The sequence below is a fragment of the Echinops telfairi genome, unplaced genomic scaffold (genome assembly GCF_000313985.2).
Source record: "Echinops telfairi isolate 266 unplaced genomic scaffold, ASM31398v2 ScPeMD7_17;HRSCAF=63, whole genome shotgun sequence".
NCBI classification, from domain to species: Eukaryota; Metazoa; Chordata; class Mammalia; order Afrosoricida; family Tenrecidae; genus Echinops; species Echinops telfairi.
Genome location: NW_022103914.1, coordinates 1,648,655 through 1,663,410, shown reverse-complemented (window position 1 = coordinate 1,663,410; position 14,756 = coordinate 1,648,655). Strand labels below are relative to the sequence as shown.

General features: G+C 55.1%; 1 protein-coding gene across 1 annotated transcript in view; it reads left to right on the top strand.

Annotated features, from left to right (window-relative positions):
* ADCY5 (adenylate cyclase 5) overlaps positions 1–8,804 on the top strand; it is a 180,256-nt gene extending 171,452 nt beyond the window's left edge. The window contains exons 19-22 of the mRNA XM_004712234.2: positions 44–307; positions 1,416–1,620; positions 5,585–5,709; positions 8,343–8,804. Of these exons, the coding sequence (XP_004712291.2) occupies positions 44–307; positions 1,416–1,620; positions 5,585–5,709; positions 8,343–8,471 (723 nt within the window). The 3' untranslated portion in view covers positions 8,472–8,804. The remainder of the gene's footprint in view (positions 1–43; positions 308–1,415; positions 1,621–5,584; positions 5,710–8,342) is intronic.
* Positions 8,805–14,756: the final 5,952 nt, after the last annotated feature.

The following is a 14,756-nucleotide window of genomic DNA, read 5'->3' as shown; positions in this document are numbered from 1 at the left end:
CCACCTTCCTGATGCCTCCCCCTTGACGGGTCCCCTGCCCCAGGCCACGGAGGAGAAGGAGGAGATGGAGGAGCTGCAGGCCTACAACCGGCGGCTGCTGCACAACATCCTGCCCAAGGACGTGGCCGCCCACTTCCTGGCCCGCGAGCGCCGCAACGACGAGCTCTACTACCAGTCGTGCGAGTGCGTGGCCGTGATGTTCGCCTCCATCGCCAACTTCTCCGAGTTCTACGTGGAGCTCGAGGCCAACAACGAGGGCGTCGAGTGCCTGCGGCTGCTCAACGAGATCATCGCCGACTTCGACGAGGTGGGCGCAGGGCCAGGTGCGGGTGCGGGGCCTGGTGTGGGCGTGGAGCGAGGTGTGGGCATGGGCCGGCTGAGCCCCCATAGCTCAGGGTAGGGGTGAGGGTAAAGACTTCGACTACCCTTGACGGCCCAGGCGTGGTAGTGACGACAGTCACCTGGCTGTGTCCCAGGCTGTGCTAAGCGCCCTGTGAGGATCCCCTCGGCCACCGTCACGTTGCAGAGGAGGGACTGAGGGCAGGAGGGCTGGCGGCCTCGCCTCATCACCCAGCCAGTACACAGAAGGGCTGGGGCTTCAGCCCAGGCTGTGCAATTTGAAGTCTGTGCTCCCCAACTGCCCCAGCAGTGCCCTGCCTGCCCGGACTCGCCGACACCTACCCCATTACCCACTGGTCCTCGGGGTCGTAGGGCTGGACAGGGCCCCAGCCCAGAGACATCGCCAGTGTCCGTGCCCAGGGCTTTGAGAGGTCAGAGGAGAGAGGAGCTTCTACATAAAAGGAAGAGGCAAGACCAAGGCAGGAAAACAACCCTTCTGACTGAGCTGTGAGGTTCCTGATGGGAACCTAGTGTGTGCCAGGCCCTGGGCACATGGAGCCAACTGGGCATCCTTAGCCCTTGGCGCTCACCAAGCATGAGTGTGGGGAGGGCCGTCCCAGCAAGACTATGGCCTGGGGCATGAGAGGAGAGGGGTGAGGAGCCGGGACCCAACGGTGTCAGAAGACCCTGTGTCGCTGAGGCAGTGGGGTAACCAAGGCAGGCTGTCATGGTCCAAGGGGGCTTCCAGCAGGGTCTGGAGAGAGGAGAAGGGAGACATCCCTGGGTAGGATTGAGCCCGAGCCAGCACAGGAGGAGGTGACCACCGAGCCCCTGCTGGGGTGAAGGATGAAGGGGTGACAAATGACCTTGCCCCAGAGGCTCATGGGTGTGGAGTGGGCAGGGAGCCCATGGTCATTTGACAGGGATGCGTGGGGCTAGGAGGAGGCCTTGCTCTGTTGGAAGTCGTAGGGGCTCACCAGGGACCAGACTGGCCCTTCCCCAACCACCCTCTCCCCCCTGGGGACCTCAGTGCTCCAGACTTGGGGATGACCCAGGCTTGGCCCCGTTCCCCCCAGATCATCAGTGAGGATCGGTTCAGGCAGCTGGAAAAGATCAAGACCATTGGCAGTACCTACATGGCCGCCTCCGGCCTCAATGACACCACCTATGACAAGGTGGGCAAAAGCCACATCAAGGCTCTGGCCGACTTCGCCATGAAGCTGATGGACCAGATGAAGTACATCAACGAGCACTCCTTCAACAACTTCCAGATGAAGATCGGTGAGCCTGGGCCCTGGGCAGGCCGGGCGCTTACAGAAGGACCCCTGTGGCAGAGGGGAGCAGGCTCCCCTCCTGAGTGCAGCAGAGGCTGACAGGAGAGTGTGTCTCTCCAGATGGGAGGGGGCAGGGACCACTCACAGCAGACTCCTCCTTGGCCTGATATTGGGTGCCTTCTGTATCAATCGGTGTAAGGGGACATGAGCCAGGTGCCCGACTCCGGAGCTCCAGCTGGGAAACCCTTCTGGGCTTACACTGACCAACCGCTGTTTCCCTTCACCCACTTTTCTGTTGTCTGCCCCCCTGGAAAGGACTTATATGTCACTCATTGTGATCAGTTCCCCCTTTCTCCCCCCACCTTACTCTTCTCCTCCTGGTATCGCTACTCTCACTCACCACTGGTTCTGAGGGGGTCATCTGTCCTGGATCTGTGTTTCCAGTTCCTATCTGTACCAGTGTACATCCTGTGGTCTAGCCAGATTTGTAAGGTAGAATTGGGATCATGACAGTGGGATGGGATGGGGGGTGGGGTGGAAGCATTTAAAGAACTAGAGGAAAGTTTATACTGCACCCTGACTGTCTCATCTCCTCCTTGTGGCCCTTCTATGAAGGGATGTCCAGTTGTCTACAGATGGGCTTTGGGTCTCCACTCCGCCCTGCCCTTCGTTCATATCCGTATGGGGTTTTGTTCCGGGTCTTTGATGCCTGAGCAGCACTGCACTGAAAGGTGTGTCAGCTCTGCTTCAGAAACATGAGGCAGAGAAATGGAAATAGTTAGTGTAGGTTAAGAATTAAATGTATCCAAAAAAAGAATTAAATGTATCAACACGCTGCACATTCTTAGATCTGCAAACTTACAAGAATATTGAACCCAGAGTCGAAAATAAAATTAATAAAATGCTTTTTTAAAAACCAAGCACAAAGAGAACATGGTCATGGGAAATCGGCAGTGAAGCGGTATTTTTCACTCTCAGAAAGTGTCAGCTTAGACCGGAAAGCGGGTTGGGGAGGGAGCTGAGGAGCTACAGCATTTCCTCTCCTCGTCCCCCACTTCGCACACGCCTTCCAGGCTTCTGTGGCAAACGCCTCCACTCTCATTCGACGACGTCCTCGTGGGGAGCTTCGCACACACCTGTGTGGTGTTGGGGGGCTCCAGCAGGTCTTTATGGAGAGGGGGGTTCTGAGCAGAGGCTCCGCCGAGGGCTGCTTCCAAACCAGAGTTGTATTCTCACTCAGAAAACCTTTGACTACACACACACACACACACAACATACTTGGCAAGTTTCAAGCCTGCAGGAGAGTTGAAAGCAGAAACCCCACTGCTGTCAAGTGAATTCTGACACACGGCGCCCCTATCAAGCCATCAAGTTGATTCTGACTCATCATGATGCTCTATAGGGTTTCCAAGGGCTTTGAGATGTTATGAAAACAAAGTCTCATCTGGAGTGGCTGGGGGGATCGAACCGCCCACCTCCTGGTTTGCAGCCCAGAGCTTACTGGATTGCTCCTATTGGAAAACTAAAACCACACTCACTGTCGCCAAGGTGATTCCAGCTCATAGGACAGCGTGAAACTGCTCCAAGGGGTTTCCAGGGCTGTGGTCCCAGGGAGCAGGCGGCTACAGCTTTCTCTCTCATCTCTCTCTGAGTGACCAGGAGGGCTCCGCTGGTGAAAGCATCCTGCTGGGAGATCAATACCTACACTTGCTTACCCCACCCCACTGCAGACACAAGGTGGTCTCCGAATTATGCCCCCGAGTTTGCTATCCTGTAAAGTCCCTTTTGGTCCTTACCGTTCTCTTCCCCAAGACACAGACTGTGGATTACTTTTTGCAATGGATACTTTGCTGGGCGCAGTGTTTCCTTGTCCTCCTGAGGGTTCTGGTGGGAGGATGAAGGCTTTTGGAAGGAGGGGACCTTTGTTCTATTCAACGTGTCCGTGCACTGCCCCCTCTCCGGTGTGCGGGACACCACGAGTGACTCCGGTTGCAGGTGTTTTAAAGGAATGACAGCAAAAAGTCTGGTAGAGCAGTTTTCAAAAGCCGCTCGGGGACGGTCGACTTACTAGAAACCAGTATGGTGGTTCCTCATCCCAGAGGCCTCGCTGGCTGCTTGAGGGGCAAGAACTGGACTTTCTCTGATCCAGCTGGCGTGTGGAGCCACAGGCAAGGGGCTCAGGGCACCCGAGCAGTTTGCCTTTGGCATTGACTGCTGGAAAGCCAGACAGGCCAGTGGGGAGTCTGCTATAGCCAAAGCAATTGTTGGCATTCCTGTATGAACTTTAGTCATGGCCAAAGGTAGCGGTGCCATTCTTTCTCTTTTCACCTTCTCGATTTTTTTCCACCTACTCTTGACTGGTCGTTTTCCCAGCGTGCCATCTTTGGGGCGTGAGCAGTAGGAGCGGGCAGCTTTGTTCATCCATGTGCTGGAATGCCCACAGGGAGGCCTTGGTTTGGAAGCCACTCAGAGCTTGGTCTGGTCAGTGGGGTGGACAGTCCACACAAATGGTCATAGCATTTTGGGTGAAAAGCCATCTGTGGCTTGACAGGACCCACAAGGACCCTCAAAGGGCTGGTGGCATTGCCATCTAAGGGAGGGGGCCTGAGGAGCTTCTCCGGGGTCTAGTCTATCTCTTCCACTCATAAGCACTTGAGCCACACTGGGGCTTAGCCAGAGCCAGTGTGAGAGCGACAATTCATGTACCGAGAGGGAGCACCCGGGGATGGAGACACAGCAGGAAGCATCTATAGCAGTGGTTTTCAACCTGTGGGGGGGGTGTCAAACAACCTTTTCACAGGGATCACCCAATTTATAACAGTAGCAAAATTACAGTTATGAAGTAGCAATGAAAATAATTTCATGGTTGGGGGTCACCACAACATGAGGAACTGTATTAAAGGGTCGCGGCATTAGGAAGGTTGAGGACCACTGATCTATAGTATGCCCGCCAGAGCCCAATGCATGAGGGCAGGATTGAGTCCAGAAACAAAGGGGTGGGGGGCAGGGAGTGCTTCAGGCAGGAGAGGCAAGGCCAAGGGTCAGAGGCAGGATCACCCCGTGTTGCCTGGAGTGGGACAGAGTGGATGAGCTAGTGCAGAGGTGCTTGGGAGAGATGGCGGTTCAGGCGCAGGGGCAGTGCTGCTTCCTCGGGCGTGTCCTCTGCCCTAACAGAGAGGCCCAGAGATGGGCCGCCTTGGAGAGAGAAGAGCCTGGGGTGAGGATGGGCCAGGAAGAGGAACACATGGAGTCTGAGGTGATGGTGACATGTAAATGCCACCAAGAGAGTTGTTTACGGAAAGGTCATTGGATGGTGCATGAGGTCACCAGGGAGGCCCCAAAAAGGACAGGGAGATGGCTGAGGGGAGCTGGGCAGTGACTGGAGGACAAGGCCACAGGGGCAGTGGGTGGTGGGCGGAGCTAGCACTCGGCTTTTCTTGTGGATTGTGGTGTTGAGAATATACGTAGTAAGACACACACTAGTTTGACAGTTTCTATGTGGACAGTCCCGTGGCTCTGACCATGGTCCGTGGATGGTGCCACTGTCCCCCCCCTCTTTGTCCTGATATTCCTCCCTCTCGGCTTGAGCTCACTGCCCCTAAGTCTCCTGCCCAGTCTTTCAAGTTGCTGCTGTCAATGTGATCCACACGGATCGATTTTCATAGCGCAGCAAGCCCAAGGCAGACATTCTTCACTTGTTCTCTGGTTCCAAGAAGGCTCCGGGGTCTGTTTTTGATGACTTTAGGGCAGTAGTTTTAGAAGTTCACCCAGTCTCCATGGCTCCAGAAACCCCTGAGTGTCCCTGAAAAGAGAGATCTAGGAGATTAGAGGGCTAGGCATGGCCGACGGCCCAGAGCGCCCGCTGTGTCTTCCAGAGCTGGAATGAGAACCCCCAGTTCGGACGAAGGGGTAATGGAGTCATCCAGGCAAGAGTTGGCCTTGACCCTGATACTGACTTCTGTCCCCTTCAGGGCTCAACATCGGCCCCGTGGTGGCCGGGGTGATCGGGGCTCGCAAGCCTCAGTACGACATTTGGGGCAACACAGTGAACGTGGCCAGCCGCATGGACAGCACCGGCGTGCCTGACCGCATCCAGGTGAGTGCGGGTGGATCGCCACCACAGCGTCCACATGAGGGGGACCTCTCTAGTGCTAAGTTGGGGCAGGCCACCCACGGCCCCCAGTTAGAAGTCCTGCAGCTCATGCCAGGATGGCCTGGTGTGCGTATGTGTTCCGAGCCTTCAGTACCCTGGACAGATCCTCAGCTCTGCGCAAAGCCCTCTACTGGGCAAGAGCAGGAATTGGGGGGAGTGGAGCCTGCTGCAGAAATCTAGCCAGGCGTGCTAATGGGAGGCAGGGGGAAGGGTAGGGGCGCACACACGCGGAGGACACAGGCTCTGGCAGTCAGCAGGATCTTCACCTGGTTCAAGGAGCTGTTTTTGGCAGGGGGAGGGGCGGGGCAGGCCAGAGATGCACGCTGTCGTCTTCAGCCTTTGTAGCCGATACCTGTGTTTCCCAGACCTGCACTCTGGTCAGACAGTGGACCGGGACTCAGGTCCTGAACTCCTGACCACTCTGAGGCTGAGGCTATGGGAGGATGGCTTCCCTGGCCTCTGTGCTCCCCAAGAGCTCGCTGTGATTTGTCCACATGGACAGCCCCTTCACTTCTCTGCCCTGGGAACTTCTGGACAGAGGTGCTTGCCCCTGGCCAGACCCACCCAGCCTGGTTGGCTTGTGGATGCCCTCTGAGGTGCCTTGTGTTCCCTCCACCAGGAACTGGGGCATCCTGGGGAAAAGAGGAGTGTGCCTGCATTCCCAATTCCACTGTGCCTCTGACAGGCATGGGGACCTGTCAGCACCCCACACTTGCACAGGCCTCTGCCAGCACAAAGCACAGCTCATTCAAAGCTGGGGCCCTTGAAGCAACCCACGGCAGTTCTCCTCTTCCGTCCTGGTCCCCGACTGCAGGCGGTAGGAGGACGAGTACTGAGGGGCTGTGGGAAGACTGGGCAGGGGGAGCTCTGACTGTGTTCAGAAACCAGTCCTGGATTCTCTTGGGAGGCATCTAGTTGGCCTGCTTCTCCCCTTCCCTTTGCAGCTATCAAAAGCGAGTTGCCTTTGACTCTGTTCCAAGTCCGGGCAGCCCGTGTGGGAGAGCAGCAGTGAGCTCCACAGTGTTGTCAGGGACTAGTTTTTCAGTAGCTTATCAGGCCTGTCTGCCAAGGGTGGGCTCACCTCTCAGCTGAGCCCATTGGATCTTGTTCCCTCTCACTAACCCTTTCTGCCACCCGGGAGCAGAGCCGCCTGTCACCCTCCTCAACTCTGTTCCGAAAGCCCAAGCAGAGGCAGGCACCAGACTTGCCTCGAATCCAGACTCTGTCAGTTCCTAGCTGAAGAACCTCAGGCAAGTGACTACATTTGCTGAGCCAGAGAATGACCATGCTAACCCCTTCGTAGGATTGATGGGGGAAACTAGCTCTCAGGTCTACCTGGGGTGAAACTCCTATTTCAGAGAGATGTCTCTAACCACCTAGTATGGAGAGGCGCTGGGCCTGAGTGCATATTTGGAGCATGCAGCATTGCTGGGCTGATGGAATGAGAAGTCCTGAAGTCCTCGCAAAGCACAGGCCAGCGGCCCGTCAGTCCCTGGGAGCCCCAGTCCCAAAGCGAAGGAACTGCTCTCCCACTTGGTGCCAGGGGCCGTGGCAGGGTTGGGACATCTGAGGGTGGCCATACCCTGACCGCAGAGTCAGGGCTCAGGCCCCCCATGGTTCATCTGTTAGGTTTCTCGGGTGGGTAATAACTCGGCTCTTGGCTTCACATGAGAAAGAATTCATGCCGATGCCTTGTTGCGATCTAAGTGGATTTTTTTTATAAAGGACGGAAGTTTCAAGGTTTACACTAGCAGGGGTCCTCAAACTGTGGCCTGTGAGCCTCATGCAGGCTGTCGAGGACATTTATCTGGCCCGCCGAGTGTTTTTGCCCCATTTTTTTTTGTTTGTTTGTTTGTTTTTACTATATGTGCAGTGTGCATAGGAATTTGTTCATAGTTTTTTTTAAGATATGTGCAGTGTGCATAGGAATTTGTTCATAGTTTTTTTTTTAAACTATAGTCCGGCCCTCCAACGGGTCTGAGGGACAGTGAACTGGGCCCCTGTTTAAAAAGTTTGAGGACCCCTGTTTAACAGTCTCAAAAGAGTACCTACCATTTCAGGGAAGTGTGCCAAACCGCGCGTAAGCTGAGCTGGGGTTCACCACTGAACAGGGCAACCGCGTGCAGCGCGCAGCACAGCCCAAGCACAGAAGTGGGATAAAAACAGAAGAGGAGAGAGTCTTCTCCAGTCTGCCACTGACCGGGAGCGGAGCGGGGGTCCAAGAGAGTAAATGAGAAGCGAAGCTGTGGACCCCGGACCAGGAGCCTTCCCCACGCCAGGATATTAAAGAGTCTGACAGGGGAGGCGTGGCTGATGTTATTGGTGGACCTCGTTGGCTGAGCTAAGCCCACCTGGGTGGGGCCATGAGCTGATCCTTGTTTGGGCCTCCCAGGTGTACCGCCTACTCATTTTGGGTGGGGCCTGAATTGGAGCATGCCCAGTTAAAAGTCTTTATGGGTGGATAATGTTCTTCCCAGCCCCCTGAGCTGGGTCTTGTGCAGACGTGGGGAGGGACAACCCCCTCTATCCCTATCCTAGCTACCTAACACATCCTCTCATCCCCTTTGCCCCCTCAGGTCACCACAGACATGTACCAGGTGCTGTCCGCCAACACATACCAGCTGGAGCTCCGAGGTGTGGTCAAGGTCAAGGGCAAGGGAGAGATGTTGACCTACTTCCTAAATGGAGGGCCCCCGCTGAGTTAGCAGCTGCCAGCCCCGGTGCCAGGCAGCCTGGCCTCCAGAGAAACGGAAATGGCCTCTTTGTGGGCAGGTGGGACCCCTGCGCCCCAGCCCACGGCGCCCGCCACGCGGGTGAGATTACCCACTTGGACTCCAGAAGCTGTTGCCGCTGCTGCCATGGCCAATCGATCGATGGGCAGCAGCCTCCGTCACTGGCCCCGGGTGCCAGCGTCCTGCAGGCACCAAGCTGACCAAAGATGTTGCCCTCAGCAGAAGACTCCGCTCCACAGGGCCCGAATCTTGCTGCACGTGGAGGGAGCCGCAGTGCAGTGCGGGGCGCTGCTCAACAGGGCGGGGCGGGAGGCGCGCTCGGACACCCGGGCCCCGGCCAGCTTCTCCCTGGGAGCCCTGACCACCCCGACCAGGCCCTGCTCCGCGCGGAGGGTGGCAGGAGTGCTGGGTCTGGAAGGACCGCCGCCTTTGTTTCAGCCCTCCTCGCCCACTCCGAGTATTCCAGGTTCCTTTGAGAGGAAGCGGCGCCACTAGCAAGGGGGTCTCGGAGCAGAGAGTCGTGGTTCCGCGAAAGAAGATATTTATTAAACAAAACAAGTTTTTTTCTGTACCCTTCTTTAGACTCTGCTAGTTGTATGCGTGCGAGAGGCACACAAGCCGACGAGGGTCACTTCAGCAGGGTGCCACTTGGGGCTGGGGGAGGGGAGGGCGGGGACCCCCACTTGTCTTTTTTGTATTTTTTATTTTGTATCATTGAGAACCTTGGCGATCTAAGAGATAGACCAAATTCTATATTTTGTAAATTCTCTATATTAGAAAACTGCTGTGCACAGCGGGGCGTGTGCGCGCGTTCGTCCTGTGTGTCCGTCGAGGTGCGTGCTGGGGTGTGGGCGCGTGTGTTTATGCTGCGAACTGTTCTCGCGCGGGACGCCTGCCTCCCTCGCTTCAGCACTGGCAGTTTGGGGGCTGTCCAGGGGCAGCCTGAGGTGGCATTCCATGCGGCATAGCGACCTGGCAGAGACATCGCCCCGCCCGCCCCCATCCCCACATCACTCCGTGAGCACAGTGCAGATGAATGGGAAGAAAACTGAGCAGGTCAAGGTGGGACCCCGGGCAGCCTCAGGTTCACGCTGGCGTGTGGCCGGGCCGTGGGCGCCGCCTCCTCCCTGTGACGGGCGGGTGGTCGCTGCCTTCCTCGAGGCGGTGGCCCCTGCCCAGTGACGAGTCCAGGGATGACCTGGGCTCTGCGGGGCCGGTGGAGGCTGGCTTTCTCGAGCAGCCAAGCCATCGGTGAGATGAGCCGCAGGTGCACATGCAGCGCTCAGCGAGTGAGGTGGCATGTCCCTCCACCTGCTGGCCAGGCCGAAGGGATGGTAGGGGCCAGCCTCGCAGGGCACAGCGGCCGACATTTAGTCTGGTTTATAGTGTTCGCTTTGGGGGGCAAGGAGCAGTTTCAATACACTCTGAAAGAGAAGCCGGGTTTCCCTAAGCTAAGCGAGAGACGTTTGGAAAACGACGTGCTAAAGCGGAGGTCTTACCTGGTGGTGCAAAGGCCCCGCGAGCCTAGGCCTGGCGCTGGGCACTGCTTCTCAGGGCAGTTACGTCCGGACCTGGGGGCGGAGAGGCGGCAGCCCCCAGCCAGCTGCTGAAGCCGTCCTGGGACGCCCACCTCGCCCCTCTCACTGGCCCCACACACCCGCCCCAGACACCACCTTCCGCCTCGATTGAACACAACCCTGGGAAGCAGCCGAGGAGCCCCAAACTGCCAAGCCTGCGGCTGTCGCTTCTGCTGCCGCGGGCCCCGCGCCGCTCTCCAGGCCCGTGCCCTCCGCACCGCTCTTCCTTTTGCTGCCCAGCCGAGTACAGTGTGTGTGCCCAGCTCATCGTGTCCCCTGTTGGTCCCCGCGGCCTGGCGGGCCTCCCCGATCCCAGCGGTGACGGTGGCTCCGTGCAGTGCCTGGTCCTCGTTCCCGCTAAGGGGTGTGCACTCTTTTTATTCCTGCTCTTGCAAAAATGGATACGATTATGATTTCCCATGGAAACTGAAAAGTCTATTTAAGTAATTTAACTATTAAACACTTTCACTGGTAACGTGTCCCGGTTTCACTCGCGGCGTGGAGTGGCGGGGGGCGGGGCATGGGGCTGGTCCGACTGCTCCCTTGGGTGGGGTGCTGGGGAGGGAGACAGTGTGGACCACAGTCTCGTGCACACCACACGGGGACACAGCCCCTTCTGTGCCGTCTGCTGCCAGAGGCTCCCCGGTCTTTATTAAAAATGAGTCTTTGAGGCCCCAGCCGCCAGACTTACCATGTTAGCGTGCTATGGGGGGACGGGGGGCAACCACAGATGTTCTGCGGAGACACCCACCCACCTCACTCCCAGCACACGGATGCCATGGTGGGGTGGAGTTCCGTCTGTCTTCTCAGCTGGGAATCGGACACCCCAAGCCCCTTTAGAAGGTTGGCTGACTGTCGCTGAGTTAATTGTGACCCTGGAGGACAGAGTGGAACTGCTCCTATGTGTCTTTGAGACTAGCACTTTTTTTTTCAATTGAAAGATCATTTTGTTGGGGACTCTTGCGCTCTTTTAACAAACCATACACCAATTGTATCAAGCGTATTTGTATATATGTTGCCATCATTACTTTCTAAGCACTTACTTTCTATTTGAGCCCTTGGTCTCAGCTCCTCTTTTTACCCTCCCTTCCCCCACCCTCATGATAATAATAATCAAGATAAATTATAAATTGCTATTATTTTCATATCATACACCAACCGCTGTCTCCCTTCCCCCACCGTTTCTGTTGTTGGTCTCCCTGAGGGGTGGGGTGGTTATGTATCAATCATTGCGATTGGTTCCCCCTTTCTCCCCTCCTCACCCCACCTTTCCCCTGCCCTCCTGCTATCTGTTCCTGATTCCGTGTGTCATGAGCTCTTATCTCTTATCTGTACCAGTGTACATGTTCCAGTCTAGCCTGCAGTGAAAGGCAAGAGTGCGGTCATGCTAGTGGGGGGTGAGGAAGCCTAAAGGAACCTGAGGAATATTATGTGTTTCATCGGTGTTATACTGTGCCCTGGTTGACTCATCTCTTCCCTGTGACCCTTCTGTGAGGGGATGGGTTTGGGGTCTCTGCTCTGATCCCCCTCACCCTCAACAATATGGTGTTTGTTTGTGGTCTTCTGATGCCTGTTAAACCCAACCCTATCGACACCTCATGATCACACAGGCTGGTGTGCTTCTTCCATGTGGGCTTGTTGCTTCTCTGCTCGATGGCGGCTTATTTAACTTCACGAGGCTTTAACTCTTTAAGGGCATAGAAAGCCTGTCTCTCTCCAACAAAGGGGCTGTTGGTTTCAAACTGCTGACCTTTCATTTAGCAACGCCTATCTAATCTGCTACACTGGCATCCCATGCCATACACTTCAATTGGCCATGGATGTTCTAGGTGCAAGGTGCCATGCTGGAAGGGAGCAGGCAGACATGGGCTGGTGTTGGTGAGGAACACAAGGACAGGTTGTGGGGCGGGTGAAGGTTCTAATAAGACCACACAGCCCTCTCCTCTCAAAAGCCTGGTCTCGTGGAAGAGACAGTCAGACAGTTTCAGCACAAAGCAGACACAGTGCCATCATGCACCTCCTAGGAACTTTATAGAAACAGAGGATTGGCTGGGTCCAGGTGAGCTGGTAAGACGCACACACCAAGGAGGTATCTTCGTGTTAAGACTCTAAAGTTGCAAGTAGCAGCAGCCACCAAGAACAAACAGGCCTTGTCAGCACTTGATTGCACCTACCCCTCACCGACCACCGCATTATCTGGCACTCTGCATTGTTGACAATAGTAACACAATCCACACGGACTACTTTGTGCCTTACCAACATACAGCTGGCACTGCAGACGTGCTGAGGTTGGGCGTCAACGTGGCCATCGAGATTCGCTGTGGTTTGGTAGTGACGTCATGACGCGACCATGGCAGTGAAGTGTTGGAGTCAGCCTCCACGCTGAGATCTTCTGTGGTCACTTCCGTTTTTGCCTCGTGCAGACTTTGGCGTGAACCACCTGGCCTTTGGAACCTAGTCCGTAAGTAAGGAATGGATGTGGAAGAATGTTCTTTCAAGTAGACTCACCATTTGTTGTCATGGAGTCAATTCAGACTCGGAGACCAGAATCACTGAAGAACTTAAAATACACCTTCTCATGTCCCCAGCCCAGGGACCCTGGTTCTGTAGAACGAGGGTGAGGCTGTGCATTAGTGTCCTGGGGCCGCCCTGACAGAGCATCACCTGTAAACGCTTTCAATAACAGAGATGGATTGCCTCGCCTTTCTGGAGGCCAATGGGCTTCGGAAGGGCCATGTTCTCTCCAAAGTCCAGGAGAAGATCTCTCATCTCGGCTTCTGGTCGTCCCCGGTGCTCCTTGGTTTGTGGATGCTGCTTCCCCTCGCTGCCTTCGCTGTCTCCCCTCTGTCTCTCTTCCACCGCTTCCAGCCAATTGCGTGACTGCATCATACATAAGGACCACAGAGAGTGTTGCATAGGAACCAAGTCTGTTGCCCATGGTATTTTGACCTGTGTGGGAAACAAATAGCTGGGAAGCCAGTCCAACGCTTTGAATGTGCGCTGCTCTCCAGAGTCTTGACAGTTATCTGGTCTGAGAAGAAAGACTGTGGCAAGACTTTGGGAGAGTCGCATTATCAGCTAACCTCTGGAGAGCACACATGTTCAAAGCAGTAGGGCACAGATCAAAATACCACAGCAATAGATCTGATTGCCGTTTATGGCGACAGACTTGATTGCTATGCAATGCATGCCTGGCCCTTATTTATTATGGGAATTGCTGAACTATTTTGGACCAGTTCAAAGCCATGCTCTTCATTTTTAATAAGGACACCACCACGATGGGATTTGGACCCACTCTAGTCGTGAGACAGGTTAGGAAAGAGGCTGGATTCTCCTACTCCCACGGTCAGTCCAAGTTCAGATGACAGAAAGGAATTTTCCCAGGCTTTTAACTATGGGCCTATCCCCAGTTAAACTTTAAGCTTGTGGCATATTATAATAGCCTCCATCATTTTAAGTTCCATTCCGCTTTGCAAGAATAATGTGTTGTTTTCATTCTACTCCATTGTCCTGCAGCGTTCAGCATTCAGCTCTTGGTCAGACTAGACACAGGGACGAGAGTAGACCAGACATTTGTGACCTTGAGTTGGACCCAAGAGCAAAGCACACCCACACAGAGAACTTGAACCTGAGGGACCTGCTGCCCAGCTCATGCTCACCATCCCATACTAAATGGTACCTAATCCAGAAGCCTTTGTCCCAGTCCCCACTTTGAACACCTGTTGCATGTGCACCCAGTGACCATAATCCCACCCTGATGGATTCATTCCCCAAACTCTCTGCCTCCTTCCACGAGGAAACGGAATGTCCCTCCCACGGAGTCGTTCTTGCTAGGTGCCATTGAGTCCGTTCTGACTCAGAGTGATCCTTTGTCACCGTCCGGTCCTGCCCATCCTCACAACCGTTCTTACCTTTGAATGTTTGAACTCATTGTTGCAGCCACAGTGCCAGTCCATCATGCCGAGGGCCTTCCCCTTTCTTGCTGCCCCTCAACTTTACCAAGCCTGCTGTGCTTCTCCAGGGCTGGAGACAACTTCTCCAAAGGAGGTGAGGCTGAGTTGAGACATCCTTGTCTCTAAGGAGCACTCTGGCTGTACTCTTTCCCAGACACATTTGTTTGTTCTTTTGGCAGTCCATGGTACTTTCAATATTTTTCACCAGCACCATAATTCAAATGCATCAATTTTTCTTCTGTTGTGGGGTGAAGGGAGAGGGGCCCCCCACAAATCATCACAGGTCTGGTAGGCACAATTGTACAGCGCTAATAAGTAAAGATTATAGTAAAGTCATAGAGAGCATGAGAGGTAGAAGATAGAGTCGAGTAATGGAGTCAGACACAATTCATGGTAGCATTGCTCACCTCCACCCTGCTTGGTGGTCCTTGTGGGGGGAACCTGGCCAGACGAGAGCAGGAGCAGCCTCGGAACCCGAGAAGCGGGGAGACTTTCTCTTTATTGGTAACCAAGCATTCTATCACTTTAGGGGGACATGATTATAGAATCACACGTCACAGGAAGGGGCAGTGCAATAGGCAAACACATGGTAGGAAGGGGATCTATGATAGGCATAAGCGTAACAGGAAGGGGATGAGCTAGGGGTGTGCCCATAGGAATGGGAAGGTCTAGGGGCATACATGTGACAAGATGGGCAGATCCTAGATTCATGATGGCAGCCTAACCTT